The sequence below is a fragment of the Dipodomys merriami genome, unplaced genomic scaffold, assembly GCF_024711535.1.
Source record: "Dipodomys merriami isolate MVZ:Mamm:240054 unplaced genomic scaffold, mDipMer1.0.p SCAF_56, whole genome shotgun sequence".
NCBI lineage: Eukaryota > Metazoa > Chordata > Mammalia > Rodentia > Heteromyidae > Dipodomys > Dipodomys merriami.
The window spans coordinates 5,124,633-5,149,102 of NW_027206135.1; the positions used below are offsets into that span (position 1 = coordinate 5,124,633).

The following is a 24,470-nucleotide window of genomic DNA, read 5'->3' on the forward strand; positions in this document are numbered from 1 at the left end:
GCTTCTTCCCAAGGAGGGTCTTTCCTGTGCACATCATGTTGATATCCCTGAAGCAGCCACAGATCACGACACTCTCACACTGGTCCACCATTCTGGGACACAAATGATGGCATATCCTAAGTCATTTTTCTCCCATGGGTCTCAATTTAGAGGTCTGTCAGCAGCACCCATCTTCCTCATGTTTCCATCTCCCTCAGTTTCTCACCTTCCAGGTTCACAAAGCAAAATGCCAATGTTCTCCACCCAACCAGCCAGCCTCCAGGAACCCCTACTCCCTGTCAGTCAGGAAAAGAAAAACACATGGCCAGCAAATGCAACCGAATCATTTTATTATGCAATTTCCTTCTACCAGAACATCTCTAAAAATATAAATATGAATTCTCTAAAAAATACTCAGAATAGATCTGAAATCTTCCTCTTCCAAACTGGGGCCAAACGTATTCTTTAAAATCTGATGGATTACAAATGTGTGACTTCCTGTCACCCAGGCATGACATTCACAGATTCCTTTCTTTCTGCACAGGAGGCCATCATCTTCCTGTTAGACTCTGGAAGCTCACCTTGAAACCTATCAGAATAAAGCTACTGGCTAAATGTCTAGAGTGAGGTTGAGGAGAAACACAGCGATAGGACTCCAAGGGCCCAACTTCCTTAAGTTGGCCCTCCCTGAAGACAATGAAGAGAAATGAAGGCCCTTCATTTCTTATTTCTCTATCCTTACATGGACTGAGATGCCTGAAGACCAAGCTGACAGAGAAACTAGACTGAGCAGGATGGTTTCATAGGGTACTGGCTGACATGCTGCAATCAGAGTATAGAGGTGTACAAGAAAGCAAGTGGAGCTTCTGATGGAAGAGGGGGTCTGAGTTGAGGTCATCAGCAGGATTAGTAGCTTGCTTGGCCCTGGGCAGTACTTTATCCCTGGCCCTAAGCAGTATCTGCAGCATCTAGGACAGGATTCAATGCTAGATGGTCTCCCAAGGTGAGAGTATTATACCCACAGCAGGGGGATGACTGGGACATAGGCAGCTAGAAGTTGGTACAGGATTCCATGGTACCTTATTTAGTATCACAGCCATGAGTCTGAAGTCCACCTGGCAGCAGTCCTATGCCAACCAGGTGAAATCCCTTGGCTAATCTTGCCTCTGAAGGCCAGAACTCCAGTAGCAGCCTGGGTGCTTTAAGCAATCCTGGTACCATCTGTGCTGTGGCTACTTTACCATCTGGTCTTTGGGGACCAGTAGCCTCAGACTGCAGGTACCTGCTGACTTTCTGATATTGTCAAAGAAGTAAATGGACTGTGTCCAGTGGAGAGCTCCAATGATGCTGGGCATGTTCTTTGATGGTGCTTAGAGTGGGCTTAGCTGAGTGTTGGGGGTAATTTCCCACATCATTAGGAAATTTCACAAGACATCAAATGCTCCTCTCCAAATTCAGGGTCAGATAGCAATTATCCTCAGGATTTTCCTGGAGGAAGGCAGGACCCACACATGGGGTTATCGCCTTGCTTACTCCACCAGGCCTGCCTGTACAAACCCTTATCTGAGGAAAAGAGATAGGCCCTAGTATGAGGCACCTGGCCAAGCCTTGCTTTTGAGGCAATGGAAGACAGAGTCACAGAGAAGAGGGTGAGAGGACAGATACAAGGCTGAACTACTGATGAAGCAAGAATGCAAAAAAGGCATCCACATCTGAGGGAATCCTCAGTTCTGGAAGAGTTAGCATAGATGGTTTATGTCACAGAGGTGGTGGGTAAGGGAGCAAGGGCTCAGGAATGAGGAACTGAGAGTGAGTCCTGGAAGTCCCAGAGCTTATGGGAAGCCAAATAATGAGCAGAAAAGGGAAAGTTGCAGGCACCACAGCAAGAAGACAACAGCTATTGATCCCTTGTTTAAGAAAAGGGATATTGGACTAGGAATTTGGCTCAGTGGTAGAGTGCTTGCCTAGCATGCATGAGGCCCTGGGTTTCATTCCTCAGTACCACATAAACAGGAAAAGCCAGAAGTGGCTGTAGCTCAAGTGGTAGAGCACTAGCCTTGAGCACAGAGAAGCTCAAGGATAGTGCCCAGGGCCTGAATTCAAGCTTCAGGTCTGGCAAAAAGAAAAAGGAAAAGGGAAAGGGATATTGTCTTCTTGCAGCAAAAGACCCTCTTGGTTGGGACCACCATAGGGTCTCCTGGCCACAGGAAGACAGGACAATAGACCTCCTAGTAGGAGCACAAAAGCAGGTTAACTAAGGAGGGCAGGAACCAGTTAAGGGAGGGTGAACCTTGTCAGTTCCTTAAACAGATTCTGAGGGCAGAAGCAGAGAAGTAGCATGTATTTCCACAAGGAGAGGGAAGGCAGAGGTCCCTCCAGGGAGGCCCAGCACTGCAGGAAACTCAGGCAACTTCTAACATAAGCACAAAGCACCTTCCACTTAATGAAAAGTGCTTTGTCTCCACAATTCTCATCTCATTCCAGTCTCTCGTGTGTCCTGGCTGTGGGACAGTCCTGAGGTTTTCTCATCTCGAAGGACACACTTCACTGTCCTGACTACTCTCTTTTCCATGACCTCCACTCCTGACTCTTATAGAACCACACAAACTTTCCTGGGTTCTCCTCTCAGAACAATATCAAAGCAACATCAAAACATACTCTGCTGCTTCTACTGGGGCTGCCTAGCTATGTACACACACACACACACACACACACACACACACACACACACACACACACACACACACACACACACACACACACACACACACACACACACACACACACACACACACACACACACACACACACACACACACACAGTCTGATGGGCCCTTCTATGCTGAAACTGCAGGATAATTTGTTACATCATTTTCCCAAGTGCCTCTTCCATCAGGGGACCTATAACTGTATGAGGAAAACCTTGAGAATCCTGGATCACAGTATTCACACCTTGGTGAAGCCATTAAGGCCTCAGGTTTGGTAAGTACCTCTTCTGGCCTTACCCCATGACAGAGGAAAGACAGCAACCAGGATCCTGCACCCTCTTGGGACCAGGAGGAGTAAGGCTGGGTTATGATCAAGGCTTTCCAGGCCAGGCCCCATCATCAAGCCAAGCCCATCATTCCTTGCCCAGACTGTACCCCCTAATGCCGAAGGCAAGGAATCCAGACGTAGGAGAAAAGAGTAGGTAGCATAGAGGAGATAGGCACAGAGAGTTCCTAGGCGAGCCATCATCCCAGGCTGGTGGGCCTTCATTCATTTCCAAGAGCCAAAAGCTGCAGTCAATACCAAAGAGCTTCCAGAGGTGGCATTCCTGTCCTGTTTGCCATTCTTCAGACAGACTTTTTAACTAGGACTACCCAGGTACTTCTGGCTCTGAAACATCTTGAACAGAAAGTGGGTTCTCAGCTGATATCTTGTACAAGGAAGACAAAGGGTACACGGAGCTGGGGCAAGGGCCCATGTGTGCAATGGAGGGGAATGAAAAGGGAAGAGGATGTTAAACAGGAAAGACAAAACACTCTACTCAAAGGACAGAAGGTCTGGGTGAGAGCCCTCATTGTCAAGGCTGGAGGTTCGTGACTGAGGAGGGGGACTGTAGTCTTCCCAGGACTCTGCCAGGCTCATGGGGCTCAAACTGAGTTTGAGGCCATTCCTCCCAATGAGGCCAGGGGAGGAGGCTCTTCTGTGCTCAGCTACCTTGATTTTGGATTCATCCTGGTTGTCCTTGTTTATCAGGTCAGGGACTGACCTGGATACCTCACCATTAGTCAGATCATTGCCCCTATCACCCAGTTCCATGGTAGTCTCTGGTTGTGAAGTGTCTTCCACTGGGACAGGCTGGGCAGTGGCAGAGGAGTCCTGGGGCTGCCCAGGTGGCAGGTCTGTCCCATACTCTAGACTGCTCAGGACAGGCTGTGATGAAATCAGCATGTCCTGGGTGGTCTTCAGGGCACGCGGGGTCCGCTTCCTGGTTATGGGAGGTGGTGGATCCAGCCGAGGGAATGTTTCTTGGACTGACCTGTAAAAAGGATGGAAATAAATATACATGCTTTACAGACGTAAGACACAAGTCCACATTACATTCTTTCTTCTCTTACTCCAACTGGATCTTCAACCCCTCTACTCAATGAGCACTTCACCCCTTGGGCTCTGGTTCTTGGCTTAGGGAGTACATTTTAGCAATTGCCCTTTGGGATCACCAGGGAGCTGTGTCAGCTCAGAACCTATGCAGTGAGTCCCACAGAGGGCATCCCCACTGAGGGCCATGTGTTCAGAACAAGGCTTGGAAAGGACCTGCAGCAAGGAGATAAAAAAAATTACAGCCTTCTTCCTCCCTTCCCAGTGAATATGTAGTATGAGATAGTGGTTCTCAGGAAAATCTATCTGGGGAGCTTCAAGGCAACACTTGGGTTCGAAGCCAGCTCTTACTTTACCTCTCTGAACTTGAGTAACCTGGGCTGTGTGAGTATGAGATAAAAGGATACATTGATTATATGGCTCAGAGCTAAGGCTGTAACAGCTGTTACACAGGCATTCCTTTGGTTATGTATTATTATGGAGGTTGTTGGTGACCTTCATGAACATGATCCATCCTTTCATTTTTCTCCACAATTTCATAGCTACTCCTCAGGGAAGTTCACCCCTGGACACATAGGAGTTTGTTCATGTATCTACCTCTTCAAGTGGGATATTGAGTGGGTGTGAAACTCACTTTTCATCCTCCAGCCAGGTCCCTGGTGCTACATCAGCTACACCAGCCAGCTGGGCCTCTGCTGTCTTGTTGATCTCCATCACACCCACGCTGCCAATGCTTGAAGGTTCTTTTCTTCGCAAGAGGTCATTGACTTTGGCCCCCATGGCTTTTCCCAGGTTCTTCAGGTGCTGGCTGCTGCCAACCCTGAGTCCTGGCTCTCCAGGCTCTGCAGAACTCAAGGTGGCAGAGCTGGGGGCCAGAGGCCTAGACAAGTGGGGGAAGGAATGGCTGGACTGCAGCTTTGGAGTGAGAGCTGTGTTCAAATTCTCAAACATGCTGTGGTCCACTATGCACAAAGGGAAAAAGAGAAAAGCATTTCAGTAGAAGGAAATAGGTCTTTGAGCCACAACACTTCAATTTTTCTCTCTTTACACTTAATCTCAAGTTGGGAAACATTCAAGAGAGTGCCAGCAATGGTGCTCTTGAACTTCCTAGGGAAGTTTTCCTGGTGGGACACGGGACTAGAAATTCCAGTTCTGCCCTACCCAAGTTAATCAGTGACATACTCAAGTCATAAAAAGGTGAACTTATTCCTTTAAGTCAGTCTCCCTGACTGACTCCCTTTACTATGGGATCAGCAGGATCATGGAAGTAGGGAGAAAATGAGGATGAAACAATGAAATATGACCTTTCCCACTGCTGTATGCACATGCTAAGCCCCAACTGAGGTTCTGGAGCAGGAACTTGTGCAGAGATAACAAGCCACAAAAGTAGCACATTTCCCCATGAAAATGAGCCAGCAGTTCCTGGTTTGGTACTTTGGAGAGCAGGCTAGCTTACATGCAGAGAGGCAAGCTGCTGGATCATAACCAGATTGTGCAACAGACAGGTGTTTGCTGTCAGTGAAGCAGGAGATCCTGACAAACTCTAGCTCACTTAGTCCTTAATGAAAGGGGTCATGGAAGATTGCTATTTCTAGATGAGGAATGGACTGTGAGTCCTGAGGCCACACTAATAATTACTGGTAGGCTAGAACTAGAACTTGGGTCATCTGAGATCAGGGTTTTTTCTATTGCTTAGATCATAGGAAAGCTATGCAAATGTATCTAGAACATGGTCCTTCTCTCTGAGATCTCTCTTTGGCTTGAATAATTAACCCAAAGACTGGGTATAGAACTATTAGGTTGAGGCTGGGAAGGTGGCTCAGTGGTAGAGTGCTTGCCTTGCATGCATGAGGCCCTGGGTTCGATTCCTCAGCACCACATAAGCAAAAAGAAAAAAGCCAGAAGTGGCGCTGTGGCTCAAGTGGTAGAGCGCTAGCCTTGAGCTGAAGAGCTGAGGGACAGCAGCCAGGCCCAGAGTTCAGGCCCCACAACAGGACCAAAAAAAAAAAAAAAAGAACTATTAGGTTGTTTGTAAGGAAGAAGCTATGCCGTGTTCATCTTTGTTGCTTTAGCATCTAGCCTGGCTCTGGTGTACAGCAGGTACTCAGTAAGTATCTTGAGTTTCATTATCCAAATCCATTTTCCAGATAGACAAGTGTGGAGAACAAGATGGTAGCCCCAAGGTTTGCTGTTGAAAGTGATGGAACTCCAGACTCTTTGCCATGTCCACATACTGGGCACCCTCTTCCTACCCCAAAACTCAGTTCAGTCATCAAGGCAGTCAGATCTACTTTGGGCCTTGAGACTGGCCTAGGATATCCATTTCAACTGATCCATTTATTCTTTCAGTCTAGGAAAAGATCATGTTACATTTTGGTTCCCTTTCTTTGTTGAAACCTTTTGCCAAATGTGTATTCTTGCTGAGCCTCTCCTAAGAAAACTGAGGTTAGGGTATCCTCCTGCTTTTGTTGGATCTCAACATAAAGTAGTTCTGCCTTGCATCCTTGTGGTTTAGCAGAGGCGTCCTGCCTGGGCCAACCGCCAAAATAAGCCATTTCTAGGTGGCAGGGAAAAAGCCATAGGAAGAGGAATAGAGCTTTCACTGTGGCTTAGCCCCAAGATCTTGTTCTCTGTAACTGCTCTAGATCCATATGTAGGAGATGGCACCAGCAGAGTAGAGATTATGCCAGGAAACTTAGAAGACAGCATCCCTGAGACACAGGGCCAAGCTGGCTGGGCTGTAATGTATACCCACCACCCTAATAGGAGTTTTCAGTCCACCCCACAGAAAGCAGGACTACCAACTTCTGATTATTCTTCTAAGAGTATATCTTGCTATGCCATCCACTCTGGCACAATCTATTACATCTCATATATTTCTCATTTTCCTTATGCAAGTATTCTTTGCAAACAGGCAAAAATTATTTGGATATGAAAAAATTACACTGTTGTCCCCAATTCTAAAGTTTCTGGATCACTAAGGAAAAGTAAATCCTAGGTTTGACGTTTCTATGGAGGTTTCCTTACGTTTTCAGAGCATATACATTCATTTTTAAAAGTGCAAGCACCAAAACCTCCTATTATTTTCAAAATACACTCTTTATAACAAATAACTTTTGGATGATATGGCATTTACCTGTATTCCTTGCTTTCTACTCTCCATAATGTAGTCTACAAAATGCACTGAGTTCTTAAGTAATGTAAAGGTAACCTCTCATGCTCTTTATCTACAGCAGCAAATCTACTTTGTCTCTGTAAGAAAATACTAAGCTTCTTAAGAGGTCACAGAAACCAGAGTGCCTTTTATTTTCTATGATGCCTAGCTTAGGGATCTTGAAAAATAGCAGGCATTTAATCGGTTGGTTTAATTTATTTTTTTATATGAATTGTTAAACATTATTTGCATGATGAGCTAAGATATAGGGAAACTGTTCCCAAATCTATTTATATTTATAGAAACAATTCAGAATCTCTCTATGGGAGTGACTGTGGGGGTTGCTGAGGCCATATGAGAAACTCCTTTCTTCAGTGGACATCTAGACAGGACCTCCTCCATCTTCGTATCTGAGAGACAAGAAACGAGTTCCTTTCCTGTTGATGGTTTTAGTAACCCCTACACACTTTTCTCCTCCCTCAGGACAAGAGGTTTGGTGATTCCAAAAATAATGGTGATGGAAGAGAGTGAGATGACTAGATCCCAGCTGGGTGACTGTTCCAATAGCATTCCCCAACATGCACACACTCAAGCAAAGGGGGGCATCTGGGGACATAGTCATCCACAAGAAAGAGGGTATCTTACCTGTCCGAGAAAAGGGCTCAGAAAGCAGGTGGGAAACAAACAAGAGAAAGGTACATTTTATGTAGTGAACAACCATTTTAGAAGAGTCATTCTGTTTGGGCCACCATAATACACAAGATAGGATTATCATGCAAGACAGAGGCCCTACTACTAAAAGTGACCAGGTTCCAATAAACTCTTCAGAAATCAACCCAAAAATAAGGTTGTGACTTAAAAACTCTACAACAGACACTAATTCAGCCTCTTAAATCCTGACCCCTCAATTCTGTGTGTGTGTGTGTATGTGTGTGTGTGTGTAGTATGTGTGTGTGTGCAGTACTGGGGCTTGAACTTAGGGCCCAAGTCACTGTCCTTTAGCTTTTATGCTCAAGACTGGTGCTCTTCCATTTGAACTACACCTCCACTTTTGGCTTTTTGTGGTTTACTGGAAATGAGTCTCACAGATTTTCTTGGCTGGGCTGGTTTCAAACTACTATCCTTAGATCTCCACCTACTGAGTAGCTCGGATGACAGATGTGGGCCAGTGGCGCAGAACCTCCCTCAATATTATGAATATCTTTTGCATTGTTACTAGTTTGTGGGAGGGGGGATGGAATGTGATGGACTAAGGCAGAAAAAAAATTCTCCAAGTTCCATGTGCATTTCACAAGTATATAACTTTCTCCAGGTAAAGCACTGGATTATAGCCACTAAGACATTCATCCACTTCAACTCAGAGTCCAAATTAATACTTTGGGGAAACCAAGTAGCAGAGAATGTGTCATATTATACAGGTAAACTGACAGAGGAGAGAATCAGAAATCACTAATCTTGACTCCCAGTCTCTCTACACCACAATTACATAAATGACTGCCAATACCTTTAGCAGTGCTATTCTAACACATTCTAATGTTTTAAAGCAGGATATGAGAGAGGAAAGTCATGCTTTCCTGTTGTTCTTCAAATGTTTAGGTGGTGGGAATAAATACAGGTGAGAAGACAAGTCTGGCTGTTCTGGGCAGAAGCTGACACACAGCACCCAGACATTCTCCACATCACTTTCATAGGAGGGGAGGAGTAGGCTGTGTCTTTCCTTTCTAGCACAAATGTATCAGCATTTAAATGTAAGGCTTGGCTTTGAATCTGTCATGATGATGTGGTTTGGGCAACTTTATCTTCTTTTCCAAGCTTCACAATCATCTTTCCCCATTTACTTGATATCCGACCAGTGCACTGGATTACCATATGGAAAGATGAAGCAGTTAGATGAAGACCTGTTCAGTCCTGTTCTCCCCCAGCAAACTGACTTCAAATCAGTAAAATGGGGTGAGCCACCCATCTGCTGAAAAGAGCTAGTAGAAGTGGAAACAAAATCTGGTTCCTGTTCTCAAGAAATATATGTTCAAAATATATGTGAAAATCATGTTTGTAACTTACCTTCAAATAGTTCAGATAGGAATTAAGTATACCTACTCACATATGGAAGAGGGGTATGATACAGAGTATATCAGCATATGAGAGTTCTTTGTATTCATTTTATTTCTGCAACTTTTTTTTTGTGGATTGTGCTTGAACTCTGGCCCTGTTCCTCAGCTCTTCAGATCAAGGCTAGCACTCTACCACTTGAACTACAGCAGCACTTCTGGCCTTTTCTGTTTATGTGGTGCTGAGGAATCGAATCAGGGCCTCATGCATGTAAGGCAAGCACTCTACCACTGAGCTACATTTCTAGCCCTTCAGAAATGTTTTTTTGCTAACCCCAGGGCTTGAACACAGGTCCTGGGTTCTGTCCCTGAGCCTCTTTGTGCTCAAAGCTAGCACTCTTATCACCTGCAGTGGCTTTTTCTAGGTAGTTTATTGGAGATAAGAGAATCACAGACTTTTCTGCCTGGGCTGGCTTTGAACCACAATCCTCAGATCTCTGCCTCCTGAGTAGATAGAATTAAAGGTGCAAGCCACTGGTGCCTGGCTGTTTACTGTAAATTTTATAAATTTGAAATGATTTCCAAAATATAAATAGTGTGCCCCAGACCAAACACAAAAACAAACAAAACAGAACACAATAACAGTAACTAAAATAAAACCACAAATAGAATTCTATGCCTCTATCAGAAAGAATGACATTGCCCCACTTGTTAGGAAATGGAAAGACTTGGAAAAAATTATATTAAGTGAAGTAAGCCAGGCCCAAAGAAACATAGGTCCCATGTTTTCCATTATTTGCAATAACTAGTATATGTCTGAGTCAAGCAGAAAAGGTCAGATAAGTTGATGTTAGGGAAATGAACCCTAAGATATGTATTCAAATGTTTTTTTTCTTTCATGTGATTGTTTCTAACACATTTATAAGATTATTTCTTTGTTGCTTTGTATGTCCCTCTCCCATGGTATAACCCCTGCTTTCACTGTATTTGATGTCAGTATAATTTGTGGAGGGGAAGGGAAAAAAATCATTTAACTAGGGATACAGGTGGACCCATTGCAACAATGAGATATACAAGTCGTTATGTCGAAAACGAACTTTACAACTTTGGTGTGTGTGGAGGGGGAGGAGGATTGGATGGGGGGGGGGAAGATGGGAAGGGGACACAAAGGAGGAGGCTACAATGCTTGATAAGAAATGTACTCATTATCTTGCTCATGTAATTGTAACCCCTCTGTACAGTATTTTCACAATAAAAAATATTTGGTGGCAGTGCTTAGGCAAATAGAGAAAAGAAAAAGAATCACTCAGACAGGATGGAGGCTCCCAGAAACAGGGTGGTGGTGGTGGTGGTAGTAGTAGTAGTAGACAACCATGATGTTGGTGATGTCAAAAGTGATAATAATAAAGAACAAAAGATGCAGACAGCATCACCACTGTCACCTCTACTAAATTCTTCCTTCTCTCCAGGTATTCTCAGGCAGGACAGGTCACTGAGAAATGACAAGTCAAAACATCTTAAACAATTAAAACAAGAAAAGGAAAAAAATGTATACAAAAGACCACATCTACCTTTCTAGCTGGTGAATAGAATCATATGACCTTGTGATGTCAACTGCACTTAGAATGTTTATTGTCCAGACAACCTGGCCAGCCTCTTGGGAGCAAGTAGGTGATTTCCATACTCTGCTGTGGTCAGAATATGGAGAACTTTTCACTCCTCAGCATCTCTGGACCTCGAATCTCTTCCTCTGTCTTAAACACATTTCCTGATATTGTGTCTCCTCATGCCACCAGCTTGCCAGGTAAACTCTGGTGTTACAAAGGAAGATGTGGGTTTTGTTTCTGAAATGTTTACTCATGTTCTCTACCAGATCATGTTCAGTCTGGGAATGAGACAGACAAACATGTAGAAAAAATAATTTTTCAAAATATTGCATTCTTGGTAAATTATTCTTGCAGTTCTATAACTTATGGCAAGGCAAAAATAGGAGAAACATTGTGGTCAAATTTATTTCTCCAAGAGTTTAGTGAAATTTCATAGTGGTAGCCTGTTGACATAAAGAGTTTTTCTTGGCCAAGTGCTGGTGGATCACTCCTATAATCCTAGCTAATTAGAAACCTGAGATCTGAGAATCAGCCAGATTTGAAGCCAGCCCAGACAAGGAAGTCTTTGAGACTCTTAGCACCAATCAGCCACCAAAAATCTGGAAGTGAAACTGGGGCTCAAGTGATAGAGCTCTAGTCTTAAACAAGAAAGTTTAGGGAGAGTGCATAGACCCTGAGTTAAAGCCTCAGGACCAGCAAAAAGAAAGAAGGGGAAGGAGGGAAGGAAGGCAGGAAGGCAGGGAGGAAGGGAGGGAGGGGAGAAAAAGAAAGAAAGAAAGGAAGAAAGGAAGAAAGAAAGGAAAGAAAGAAAGAAAGAAAGAAAGAAAGAAAGAAAGAAAGAAAGAAAGAAAGAAAGAAGAAAGAAAGAAAGAAAGAGACAGAGAGACAGAGAAATAGGGAGGGAGGGAGGAAAGGAGGGAGGGAGGGAAGGAGGGAGGGAGGGAAGGAAGGAAGGAAGGAAGGAAGGAAGGAAGGAAGGAAGGAAGGAAAAAAGAGTATGTTCTTGCATCTGTGCTTTGGTAAACTGGAGAAAGCTTAGACTTACTGAACTATCAGTTGGTGGCCAGGTAGTAGCGCTGAGCACATCATAGACCAAAGGTGGACACTATGAGGACTTGCCACTCAGTGTGGACCCTGGACTGTAGCACCCACAGTATGGAAAGCTGATGAAATGTAGAATCTCAGGTCCTTATTCCAGACCCACTGAGTCAGAATTTCTATTTTTAATAAGCTCACCATGCACATTAAGATTTAAGAAGTACTGCTCTGTGGGGTAGTTCCCCTGAACATCCATTTGCTAAATATGTGTGTGTGTGTGTGTGTGTGTGTGTGTGTGTGTGTGTGTGTGTGTGTGTGTGTGTGTGTGTGTGTGTGTGTGTGTGTGTGTGTGTGTGTGTGTGTGTGTGTGTGTGTGTGTGTGTGTGTGTGTGTGTGTGTGTGTGTGTGTGTGTGTGTGTGTATTCTATTTCCCAAACTGAGCACAGCTATTGCCCTGGGATATCAGGCTATTCCTCTCATAATCCCAAGTGTGGAGGATTGAATCCAGAGCCTCATGCATTTTAGGCTCACCAGTGAGCTACTCCTTAAACTCAATTCTGCTTTTTTTTTTCCTTTTTTTTTTGTTGCTTGTTTTTTTATTTATTTTTTTATTTTTTTCCGGTCTTGGTGCTTGAACTCTGGGCCTGGGCACTGGCCCTTAGCTCTTCAGCTCAAGGCCAGCACTCTACCACTTGAGCCTCTTCTAGCTTTTTATGTTTATGTGATGCTGAGGAATTGAACCCAGGGTCTCATGCATGCGAGGCAAACACTCTACCACTGAGCCACCTTCCCAGCCCTCAATTCTGCTTTTTATTCAAGCATTAGCAGATACTCCAGGATGAGCCACAGGACAATCCTCTGACTGTGATGTTTCAGATGGAGAACAAGGCTTTTTGTCCTTAAAGGGGTCATGCAACATGGCTATGTAGCCCATGAGCAGAGATTCTGCTCTAGAATCTGTGTCAGGACGGTAGGGTGATGGGAGGGTCAGGCAGAGAGGTATCATCTAGGCCACATTTGAGGTTTGAATGAAACAGCTCTATTTGGAATTCCCTAGGATGTCAATGCAGAATAGTTCTGTCTAGCTGGTCATTGCTTTGTTCCAGCATTTAGATAGATACCTTGACATGCAGGTGAGCCTTCAGGTGTGTCTTTGGAAGTCTGAAGAGGAGAATCCTCAACCTTGCTGAGCTCACCATAGTGTTTCTTCTATAACACAGACATTGCAAAGACAGCAGTACCCAGTGAGGTTTCCAGCCCAGCTCAGGCCCTGCCACCCCAGTATCAAAGCAGCGCTCTCCGGCATGGGGTACATAACACAGTGCCTTCACCAGGTGAGGCCTTTTCCAACTCTGTGTGGGAACATGTGACAAGTTGAAGATGTATAGGGGCTGCGTACCTATGAGAAAGGAGCTCACAAGCTGGCTCATGTGCTGCTTTACCTGCAACCTCTTATCCAGTCCTTCTTCCTGTAACAGAAGCCCATAAGCCTATAGAAGCTTTTTCCCTTTCCTCTCCCATCTCTCAGTCTTTTGCAGAGAAACAAGCTTCTGTGTATGTGGGCTGCTGGATGATTAGGATAAACAGTAAAGCTGAAGAAATAGTCACACTGGTGGTAGAAAGAGGGACTACAGGAGGTCAGAGGTCTGGTTCACCTGTCCTTGAATCAAGGACAAGGTATCTTCAGGGAAGGAAGGACCTGACACCTATCAAGACTTAGTACAGTATTTTCACAATTAAAAAAACTTATTAATATTAAAAAAAAGACTTAGTGCCTGAGAGAGGCCTACCTCCTCAGAAATCTAACAGCCATTTAAATAGAATAAGAAAGCAGTAGGAACTAATGCCTTAGACTGTTCTTCCATCCACTCTCAGTTGCTAGCAAGGTCATCCCATATCAGGGCTAACTACCTGTATTCTCACCTTTCTGATCGCTTCCAGATACCCCAGCTTCATCGCTCCCTGCCCATAACCCAAGACTAAGACCTAGAACTTTTGTTCGCAGATTGTACCTTGGGGGACGCCCAGAACGGAGAACAGCTGAGGAGAAACTGTACCATCTACCGGCCCTGGTTCTCCCCTTACAGCTACTTTGTATGCACAGACAGAGAGAGCCACCTAGAGGCCTATAGCTTCCCAGAGATGGAAAGGGATGAAGGAAGAGGCGACAACTGCCTTCTGGAAGACATGACTGAGAGTATCTGCTCATCCTCTTCCTCCCCAGAGAACACATACTCCCGAGAGGCAACCAAGAAATGCAGGCATGGCCCAGACTCCATGGATTATATCACATCCCAGGACATTATAACAGCCTCCAAATGGCACCAGGCTCAGCAGAATGGCTACAAGTGCGCAGCCTGCTGCCGCATGTACCCCACCTTGCATTCCCTCAAGAGCCACATCAAGGGGGGCTTTAAGGAAGGTTTCAGTTGCAAGGTGTACTACCGCAAGCTCAAAACCCTCTGGGGCAAGGAGCAGAAGGCCTGGCAAGGGGATAGGCTCTCTGCAGGCAGCTCCCAGGCCTTTAAGTAGTTCTGCTGGACACCTGAAATAGGGGATGAAGCCTGTTTATGTCTCTAGAGTGATGCCAATAAATCAGTTAGTCACAGCCTCCTGTCAAGTTTGAGGTCACCCTGCACCATTGGCTGTCCTTTCTGCATCCAGTGAGTTCTCATCACCTTCATCTAGTGGTTGCCTAGCAACACTAGGGCCACCCTCCCTCCCTCCCTCCCTCCCTCCCTCCCTCCTTCCTTTTTTCTCTCTTTTTCTAAAATAAAAACAATACCCAAAGTTTGAGAATATCCTCTAAGACAGTGATTCACAAAGTGAGGTGTTCAGACCAGCAGAGTTGGCATCCTAGAGGAACTGGTTAGACTTGAGCTTCTCAGGCCCCACTCAGTCCTGCTCAGACTCTGGAGTGGAAGCCTGACTAGTTGTGCTAAACCAGCCCTCAAGGTGACCCTGAAGCAGCTCCATAGTGGGGACAAAGAGTTGTTTCCAGGAGGAAGAATCCCTAAATGCTAATGTATGAGAAGGAGAATACAGACAACATAATATCCCTGAGCAAAATGAAAGAAAAAGATGGGGAGGGTGGGCCCTGCCCAGTGTATATAGCATCATCACTTCTGCTGAAGCAGAAAAAGATCACTTCTGATCCAGGGGACATCTTTTCATGGCTGTTTTGTCCTGCTACCATGTAATGTGCCTAGTTGACAGCCCGACCCTTATTCCATTTCTGCACAAACCTTGCTGCCAATACAACACTTAAAGGAACTATCATCAGATGCTGCCTTTTTTGTCCATTATGTGGGCTAAAAAAAAGAAGAAAAGCTGGTCCTAATTTAGATCTGATTTCCCTCTGGCTTCAGCTCTATGATGGTTGTGGGCCCTTTCACTGCTGTTAGGGCATTTCCTATCAAGGACCTGGCACCAACACTCCCTTAGTCTTTGCCTCCCTGATAAGTGGGCCTATGAGTGGGGCTGGAGGGTCTTTATCTTTTCAGTGGGTACACAGTAACCCTTTCTGGAGCCAAATTTCACTTGTCATTGGGCTGCTGAAATCATATGTAGCTCTTTCATTCTCTCCAGAGTCAGACAGAAGCTGGGCTCAAATCCCTGTCCCTCATGTGCTATAAGACTAATGTAAGAACACTCCTAGTCTGTTTCTTACCCATTCTGTTTTCCCACATATAGCTAGAGTCCAAGTCTCATTATTATCAGACTCAGGAGCTGGGACATGTAGGTTATAACCTGTCTAGGCTGAGGCTAGGTGGTCTCTAGGCAACCATGACATCATTTCTAGGAGTCCATCCCCTGAGGGAGTAAATGAATGACTGGGCATCTTTTTAGTCCTCATTCTGAACCAGTGTTTCTTTACCAGAAAAGCTACCTGGACCCTGGCAGGCATCTCTTCATTGCAGGCATCAAGCATTTACAAAATGATCCCCAATTGAGACAAGTGGTATAATTTGACCCTACAAAGCTGGTCTGCAGAAGTGAAGGTGCCACTTCTCTCCCTCTTCCAGGGAGCATGTATATCCTTTCTAAACCATGTCACAGAGCTGATATTGCCCAGGTTGGGAAGCCGGTAAAGGAAAGAGGAGAGAAGAAGCAGGTAAAATAGAGGAAGCAAGAAAAGACTATGGAAAGGCATTTAGAAATAAGAAAGGTTTTTATTTAGCAAAAGCCAGTAGGCGAGTGACAACATCCAGGGAGTAAGTGCACTTACATTAACAGAATCTTGTCCCAGAGAGTTGATCCAACAGTTAAAGACACACAGTTTTAGGAGGAGAGGACTAGGGGGAAGGAGGAAGTAGGCAAGCAAAGATTAAATAAAGGGATGCAACTCCTAAACAAAGCAGCTGAGAAAAGGGAGGCTTAGAAGAGGTTTTACAGATAACATCGAGACAAGCAGGAATATAGGAAATATAATTTTCAGTCCCCATATGCAGTCCATTCTGCAGAGAAATTCTTTCCTGACTCTGCACTCGTGAGGCCTTGTGTGCCCAAGAGTCTGCTGGCACCTGGAGCAGGCTGGGGAGAAGGTACCAACGAGGTCGGCACCCCTCGTGTCCACATGTCCTTCATATAGGGCCGAGTAGTAGGATAGAAGAGAGGAAGGCAGAGTTGAGTTAGCAGAGCAGGAAGCAAGGAGGAAGGATAGAGGGGCACTGCTGAGAAGTCAGGTCTGCAACATTCTCTTTCTTGCTCGGTGGCTCCAATGAAGGGTAGGTATTTGGTGACCTTGCAAGGCCCCTAAATCTGTTCTTTGTCTCATCACTATGCACCAAGTCATACAGATTTGGGTACATTGGGAGGATAGGGAAACCCATGAATGATATTCCAGGGAAGGATTGAGTCAGGTAAAAGGTAGAGTTGAGGAAGGCAAATACCAACAGTATAAGTCTTGAATAGGTGCCAAATCATCATCACGTAACTGGGTCCCAGTCTCCCTAGTTCCTTAATATCACCTCTATTTCTTTCTTTTCAACTTTTTCAAGACTCTTTTAGAAATTATCTTTCCTACCCACTCCCCCATCCTAACCTACTTTTCCATCTACAACCCATATACTTAATCCACTGACCTCTGGCTTTGTCCTTAGCTCTTGCTTGTAGGAAGTGGCCTTGAGAAATCATATTTTCTACTGATAATCAAACTCCTACTGATAATATTTCTACTTGATAATCTTAAAAGTCTCAGGCTCAGGGAGCCCTGGGCTAGGATAATGTAAACTAGCTAATGGGCTAGTAGGGCCAGCTAATCCAGATTCCTCGTAGCTGCTCCTTTGGTTTCATTCCCTGTGTATCTGGACCTACTTCCAATAGTTAATTAGCACATGTAACAAACAGAACCATGCATCTCCAATGAATAACATGTAAGAAAAATATACAAATCTATTATTCACTCAAACACTCTGAAGATCCCCTTTCTCTTCTCTCACTTCTCACAAGCCAACAAACATGCCGAAACCTTCTCTTACACACACACACACACACACACACACACACACACACACACACACACACACACACACACACACACACACACACACACACACCTTATTTCCACTGACACCCTGATAAATCAGGGAGGGCAAATATAAATCTGCATTTGTTTCTTTTAACTTGGACTTATGGTCTAGAAGAAACCCAACTGTGGCTACAAGAAAAGGCTGTGATGGCATTTATATAAATTCCATACCAAAGCTGGGTTTAAAGTCCATTTTGGACAACTGTATCCATATCAGTTGGCCTTCTAATAATACTGCAGTCTGGTCTATAGCTTGTTGTCCAGCATAAAGACATCTTCTCTCAAAACATATGACTCACACATGTCTCAGCTTTCTCTGAGGCATCTGAGAATCTGTTAACCACTAAAGGCCTTCAGTGATAGAGTTTCCCTTATGGGCCAAGTCAGTCTGTTACTGGACAGAGATATATCTAGGCAGGGCCTAGATGATAGAAGTTGCACTTTTTACAGGTGTTCAGGGCATGAGCACCCAGAGATGGGCCAGGGTGGCATGGCTGTGGTCCCTGATCTCAGTGGCAGTGATTCTAAAAAGTGGATAAAAGTAATCTCAGCTACCAGCTTGCATCAGTGTTTTTCCCCCCATCTATCCATCCATCTATCCATCCTTTTTTTTTTCAGTAAAAACTGACCAATCTGCCCAGTGAAGGAAACAAGTTGAGAGGTAAGGCAGGGGACTCTGGGGCTCTGAGGCTTCCACAGATTCAAAGTGCTGCAGAAGCTTCAGGTGGCCCAGCTCTCCCCCTGAGGCAGGACACAGGAACCGAGGGCACTTCACAGTCTCCATTTATAGGAGCTGAGCTGCAGACAGGAGGCAGGCAGGCAGGGCTTCTAAGCTGAAGAGCTAGACCTACATGACTTGGAACAGCAAAAGGCCTTTCTTTCTCTCACTCTCTTTTTCAGCTCCCTTAGAAACAACATCCAGTGTTCAGCAAGGGGGAAAAATGGACCCAATTTCTTCTAATAGTTTCCATACTCATGTCATTTGAAACAGCCTGGCTCTTGTAGCACAGAGCTCATTCAGCTTCTACAATTTCAGCCAGGGCCTAGAGAAGGAATTCTCTCATAGGGTTAGGGGAGGGTTAGGCAACTCATAGCATCCTGATATTCAAAACAAAGTACCTGAGAAGGTACCAATGGCTTCCCTTTATGATCTGGGCCAGGGAGAAAGAAAGAGGGAGGAGAGCACATTAGGGCATCATATGACAGAGAAGAGGGTCCTGACAGTGCAGCAGGTCTTCCAGAAGCCTGTGGTTCTGATGAGGGACCTTCTCCCAAAGCCATGGGCTCTGGAAGACACTGCTTCCATCACCCTGCACCACAAGCAGAAAGTAGGTATTTATTTAATTCTGAGAATCCAATTTTGTTTCCTATTGGTCCTCTAAAGTGACATTCTGGTCTTATTATCAAGCCTTACCCTCTCCGGGGTCGTAGGGTGCTCTCAACTTAGGAAGCTGCTAGATTCAGCCCCTCCACACCACCTCTGCCACCTCCTCACCCTGGCACCTACACAGCGATCTCATCATCCAGGCTGTCGCCCAGCTCCTGTCTCTGCAGGACATGGAGCAGGCGTGGCAGCTCTTCTTGGGACCACGAGTCCCGCTCCTCGCTCTCGTCCGTGTTAGACTCATACTCAGAAGCAATGCCCGACTCCCGGAATTTGATGAGCTCCAGGCTGCCCAGGAGGGGCTCACCTTGGGCCAGGGGTGGTATGTCCTCAGGTGGGAGGAAGCGGAAGCACTCCAGCTTCACCAAGCAGTCACGCCTACCTAAGGGGCTGCCCACTGGGTGGGCAAAGTCAGCCAAGCCCGAGCCCAGTGGTGGTGAGTGCAGATCCTCTGGCTTAGGGGTCGTGGGGTCACATAGCACAGGCAGGGCTCCAGAACGGAAGGTGATCTCCAGCAAGCTGTCCTGGGATCCCACTGCAGAGACAAAGGGTAGGAGTGGGGAGAAAGGGGTGCCATGAGGTCAGGGTCTAAAGAACTTGTCTAATCCCTATGGTTTAGTATCTTTAGTAACTTGCAGATTGGCTTTAGTTAGGACAGAGCAGGGTCTCAGCATTCAGTCTGGATAATCTGAGAATGGACTGTCCAAAGAAGTGAAGCACAGTAGCTTCCAGCCCATACTCTGAGCTTCTTTAAAATGTAGTTTCTCAGCCCTGCCCCACACTTACTGACTTGAATGTCTGTGGGCTAGATCATGGGATAGCTCATGGCATAGTTAAGGAAACTACTGGTAGAGTTGTGAAAATATGAATTTTGTAATTAGACCTCAATGTGAATCTTGGTCCCATCCCCTGCCAATCCTGTGCCCTAGAACTAGTGACTTAACCACCCTGACTGATTCTGCATCTGTAAGATGGGTGTAACAACATCTAACACTCAAGGTACTAAATGAGATCTCAGATAGATAGATAGATAGATAGACAGACAGATAGAGACAGACAGACAGACAGATAGATAGATAGATAGATAGATAGATAGATAGATAGATAGATAGATAGATAGATAGATCACAGTTTCGGCACAATAGATGATCAATTGGGTATGTGTTAGTCCCTAGGCGGCACAGACTGTCAGCAGGTGAACAATCCAGGGGTAAGTGCAAGTTGAAGGCCCAGAGATGTGTCTCCTACTACTTTCCAATCCAGGTTGGAGGTGGCTGGGCATACAGGCAGCATCTCAGCCCAGAGGCAAGTAACCTGTGCCACAGACCAGCAGAGCTATTAGCCACAGTTACTATACTGCCTTATCTAAATGGAACTTTTACCAGCTTCTTCTATGCAACAGCGTTGTGAAATATATAGTACAGAGAGACAACTATCAAACTGTTAGAGCTTTTCTGCAGAGCTCACAAAGATCATAGCACCCAGAAGATGCTCAGCAGGTCCCTTCAAATAGAGACTTGGATAAGCATGTGTCTTTGACTCCCAGGTACATTTAAGGCCGTGTGTGTGTGTGTGTGTGTGTGTGTGTGTGTGTGTGTGTGTGTGTGTGTGTGTGTGTGTGTGTGTGTGTGTGTGTGTGTGTGTGTGTGTGTGTGTGTGTGTGTGTGTGTGTGTGTGTGTGTGTGTGTGTGTGTGTGTGTGTGTGTTAGAAGATAGCCAAGGTATGGTCTCTTCTAAAATTCTATAACTCATGAGGTTTATAGACAATATAAATGAAAGCTGATTTTTCTTCTTCTACTGGAATACAAAGGCAAGGTCAGGATTCCAATAAACTATCCTCATAGCTGCAAGGAAATAATGTGTTCTCCAGAACTTCCACCCAGGGAGGGAGGCTGGGCATGGAACTGGCTTACTGGAGTTCTGTCCTGACAGCTTCAGCTCCAGCTCCTGGACCTGTTTTACTAGCAGAGAGATGTGCTGTAGCATGTCCTTGTTCTGCAGTAGGAGCTGGTGCACACGAGCCTGGGCCTCCAGCCGTGCCGCAGCCTCAGCAGCCAACTGATCCTTCAGCAAGTGGACCTGCAGAGAAGAGGAGGAGGTAGGGGAGACAGACAGGAGATGGGACAAAGAGAAGAGAGATGAATGCAAATGAGAGTTGCCAGTAGATGGCATCAAGTTTCTGCTCATTGAGCTCAAGACCAACAAGCTTGTCACAGAAATTTGGACACCTGGTCTTGTAATTCTGAAGAAGGATCCATAAGAAGTTGGGTCACTGGCTCTATAGATCTCTCTGTATCCCTCAAGGGAGGACCAATGTGCAGCACTCAGGTCCCAGGTAGAAAAGGTAGAAAAGATCACCCCCTCCCCCCGACACAACCCCCCACTGAACAAACTCTTTCAACTTCAACACAGCACTTCTAGAGTGAGAATAATCACAATCACAATAACCCCTCCATGTCATCTTTCTACCTTGTATAGAAATGAAAGAAATAGGAAGCACTACTGCATTTCTAAATCAGTGAGCTAGTTGTGGCTGTAGCCTGACTTCACATGTCTGGGATGCCAATCTTATTCTTAATGGAGGCAATTAGGACTGTGATTTCTTCCTAGAGGGGATCAAACAGCTGCTGAGTGACTTAAAATAGCACTCTTCTGACACCCCAAAAGGGCTGAGGTGGACATTTACAATAAGCATTTCATCAATTCACAATCTTCTCACAGTAGAACAGCCAGTAATGGCACATTCACTGGGCCTGTCAACTGTGGCATTTGCACATATGCCTTTGCTGTATAATCCTTGTGTGGAGACAGAACTCAGAGGGGGTAAATAGGGAAAATATATCCAGTCTTTGGCATGAAGAAACTGAGTCACAAGGCTAATGTCCACCCATAGATGATACTTGCGCTAGGAAGGGGATAAAGAATCTCTGAGGACAACTTCAGAAGCTTCTCCTGGCAAAAGGGACTGAATTTGGTGAGTTGGACCAAAAACATAGTATAAACAAAGAATCAAGTTAGATGGGATATAGATGGAAAGGGAGGAAAAAGCATTCACCAATTCTCTATTTCAGATGAAAGTGCTCTGAGCAACAGTGTGCTCCTGAGAATTTTTGTCAGGGAGTAAAGACCATTACTACCTCACTAAGGCTCACCAAAGGATCTTGCCTTCTTCCCCATGTCTGACCCTTCCTGGAGCCAGGAGCCAATACCAAGAAAATTGTACTCTTGGGCATAGTGGCTGCTTCTCTTTTTGCCCAGATTTAAAGACTTGACCTTGCAGTTGGCTTTGCTTTAAACTGAGTGGAGCCACTAATGAGATTAGCTGACTCTTTCCATTAGTGGCTCCCCAATGCTAGACTCATCCTTCCCCAAGGAAGATGTTGCCTAAGGAATTTAAATCTAATCTCTCATGAAGCATTGCTAAGGGAAGAACTGATATTCTGGTCAAGACATCAGCCTCATTTAGTATTTCATACAAACAGGAAAAATCTGGAAAGGAGTGAGAACAGGGAAAGAACTATCAATAACATTTTAATCTGGATCAGATGATGGGTGGCTATTAAACCTTTGTCTTCCTTAGAAACTAGGACATGGAGAAGTTTTACGCAGAAACCTATAGGTTCTAAGGAACAGGGCAATTGCTGTGCTAATCTCTCAGATATGCTCCCAGAAGGGCCAGCTCATCCCTTCACCTGTGAATACTCTTGCTTATTTTGAACTAAGAATATCTTTTAAAGGAATCTACTGAACAACTAGATCTGATACCTATTCATTGTCTATTTTCTTTCAAACCAAGTAGCAACATCAGGCAGAAATGTGAAATAATTTTTTAGTGGATGTCACCAGAGAAAGCATCCTACTAATGAGTGTCTGTTGAGGGCTCCCTAACACACATCCTACAGACTCAGATTCCTGCATCCCAATATGAATATCCCAATAGGAAAGGCTATTTGGAAGCACTGCATCAGGAGCAGGGATGCTGGAATCTGGTGGTTACTCCCCAGGCAACACTAAGTAATTCACCTCCAGATCCCATAGTTACACATCTGTCAAATGGACAGCTGGCTAAGGACTTACCCTCTAGGTGGACCATTTGCTAAATGTCCACTGAAATAAAGTCCCCAGTTCCCCACTGAGAATAAGCATTAAGGACAAAACAGCAATTCCTTCTTGCAGAAGTTGAATGGGGAGTGGCCAGGGGTTTGCGAGAAGTGAGAGGCTTGTTTGACATTCAAGTCCCAAAGATGGAGTGTCATCAACACAGATAGATAATCATTGCCTCCAATGCATAGGGTGCAAACCCACCAGCACCAAAGGCCATGAGAAGATCCCCCTGAGAAGAGGAGCTCCTTGTCCCAGATTATGTAAGATTTTTACCTCTGCAAATGCTTCTGTTATACCAGTCCATGTGTTTTCAGACCCTATGAGTGCACAAAATACGTACCACTGCTACTGCTCCAAGCCAGCAGTAATAAACTCATATTTCTGCAGCTGTCAAAAGTGGCATCACGCATGAGGTTCAAGCCTCTGCCATGACAGTCTGTACCATAGGAAAGCCCAGACCAGGCCCAGTTGAAACAGTATGGCCTGAACTTCCTTGAATACTGAAGCAAGGCATACATGTACTTGAAATGCTAGAAGGAGTCTATGCTACTTCTAGCCTTGGTTTGAGCAGTGTGCTGTAGCTCTCTCTGCTTTGATTCTCTGTTCATATGAGAAGAGCAAAACATACCACACCTTTCCCAAGGTGGGATATTTGTTTTTAGCATAAATTTCTTTCAAAGAATTAAACATTTTCAACAAAGGGTAGCTGTATTAACTTCTGAAGGGGTACATGTTGGTGTCTTCTATCTACAATATATCACTTACAAACTAAATTCGTGGCACAGACACAGTGATGTGGCACTAAGGCCATGCTCATTGCCAGTGTCCACCTCTGCATCCTGGTTATAACACAGCACAAATAAGATCAACTCTGTAGCCCAAGTTCTGTGCACTTTTTCCAAATTCTAACACCCTCCCTCAACCACCCAGCCATATCAACACCATTGCCACACTCATTCTCCAGCCTACTTGCCTGGACTCCAGCTCCTCCATCAGAAGTAGGGGCAGGGCCAGGCTGAAGTTAGGGAGCAGTAGGCACATGGAAATGGCAGTGGAGAGAACCAGAGCAATTTGCCCCTCCTCCTCCTCCCCCCACCCACCAAACACAAGCAGAGGCAGGAGGTGCTATCTCAGCATGCACATGGCAGGGTCTTGGGCATATCAGGGTGCAGGGGACTGGGAGAAGCCACAAAGACAGATGTTACATCTAGGCTTGGGCTGAGGATGTGGAGCATTTTCAGCACTATTCCTTTAACTAACAGCACACACAATTACAAAGCATAAATGATCAAGTATTTGCTTCTAAACAAGCAGGAGTGGAAGCAGGTAGAGCAGAACTCAAAATAGAAATCCTGGGCTGCACTAACATTTGTTTTCCATGAGGTAGGCCAGAAATTGGTAAACTGTGATCTGGCCTACTTACTGTTGTTACTGAGCCACAATATCCAGGTCAATTCTGGAGCCAAACAGGCTCAACCCACAGCCATGCAGGCACCAGCTATATCCCAGTACTGATTCAAGGTGTGAATATAATCTCTTTCAC

At 45.1% G+C, this 24,470-nt stretch overlaps 2 protein-coding genes across 11 annotated transcripts in view; one reads left to right on the forward strand and one right to left on the reverse strand.

Moving 5' to 3' along the window:
* Nucleotides 1-312: 312 nt before the first annotated feature.
* Nucleotides 313-24,470, reverse strand: part of LOC138812193 (carboxyl-terminal PDZ ligand of neuronal nitric oxide synthase protein) — a 342,407-nt gene continuing 318,249 nt past the window's right edge. For 2 of the 9 annotated variants that reach the window (XM_070000187.1, XM_070000186.1), the window contains exons 9-13: nucleotides 23,901-23,942; nucleotides 20,737-20,902; nucleotides 19,206-19,358; nucleotides 4,697-5,024; nucleotides 313-4,003 (exon numbers count right to left, since the gene is read on the reverse strand). In XM_070000187.1, the coding sequence (XP_069856288.1) occupies nucleotides 3,505-4,003; nucleotides 4,697-5,024; nucleotides 19,206-19,358; nucleotides 20,737-20,902; nucleotides 23,901-23,942 (1,188 nt within the window). In that variant the 3' untranslated portion in view covers nucleotides 313-3,504. Of the gene's footprint in view, nucleotides 4,004-4,696; nucleotides 5,025-7,861; nucleotides 8,620-13,030; nucleotides 14,095-16,061; nucleotides 19,359-20,736; nucleotides 20,903-23,900; nucleotides 23,943-24,470 lie in introns of those variants that run through there. The other 7 variants (XM_070000190.1, XM_070000189.1, XM_070000193.1 and 4 more) reach the window with 6 other exon arrangements.
* On the forward strand, nucleotides 10,810-14,690 carry Spata46 (spermatogenesis associated 46). 2 transcript variants are annotated; one of them, XM_070000195.1, is made up of 3 exons: nucleotides 10,813-11,068; nucleotides 13,130-13,243; nucleotides 13,915-14,683. In XM_070000195.1, exons 1-3 carry the CDS (start codon nucleotides 10,966-10,968, stop codon nucleotides 14,439-14,441), a joined length of 744 nt encoding a protein of 247 aa, XP_069856296.1. In that variant the 5' UTR covers nucleotides 10,813-10,965; the 3' UTR covers nucleotides 14,442-14,683. The 2 variants fall into 2 exon arrangements, with proteins under 2 accessions (XP_069856297.1, XP_069856296.1); XM_070000196.1 differs by lacking the exon at nucleotides 13,130-13,243 and having other exon boundaries at nucleotides 10,810-11,068; nucleotides 13,915-14,690.

Excerpts from the sequence above, each read along its gene's own strand:
- Spata46 (XM_070000195.1), top strand. The coding sequence starts at position 10,966 with ATGGAGAACTTTTCACTCCTCAGCATCTCTGGACCTCGAATCTCTTCC. Across the intron at positions 11,069-13,129 it reads TCATGCCACCAGCTTGCCAG|ACATTGCAAAGACAGCAGTA; the intron begins GTAAACTCTGGT and ends TCTATAACACAG. Across the intron at positions 13,244-13,914 it reads TAACACAGTGCCTTCACCAG|ATTGTACCTTGGGGGACGCC; the intron begins GTGAGGCCTTTT and ends TTTTGTTCGCAG.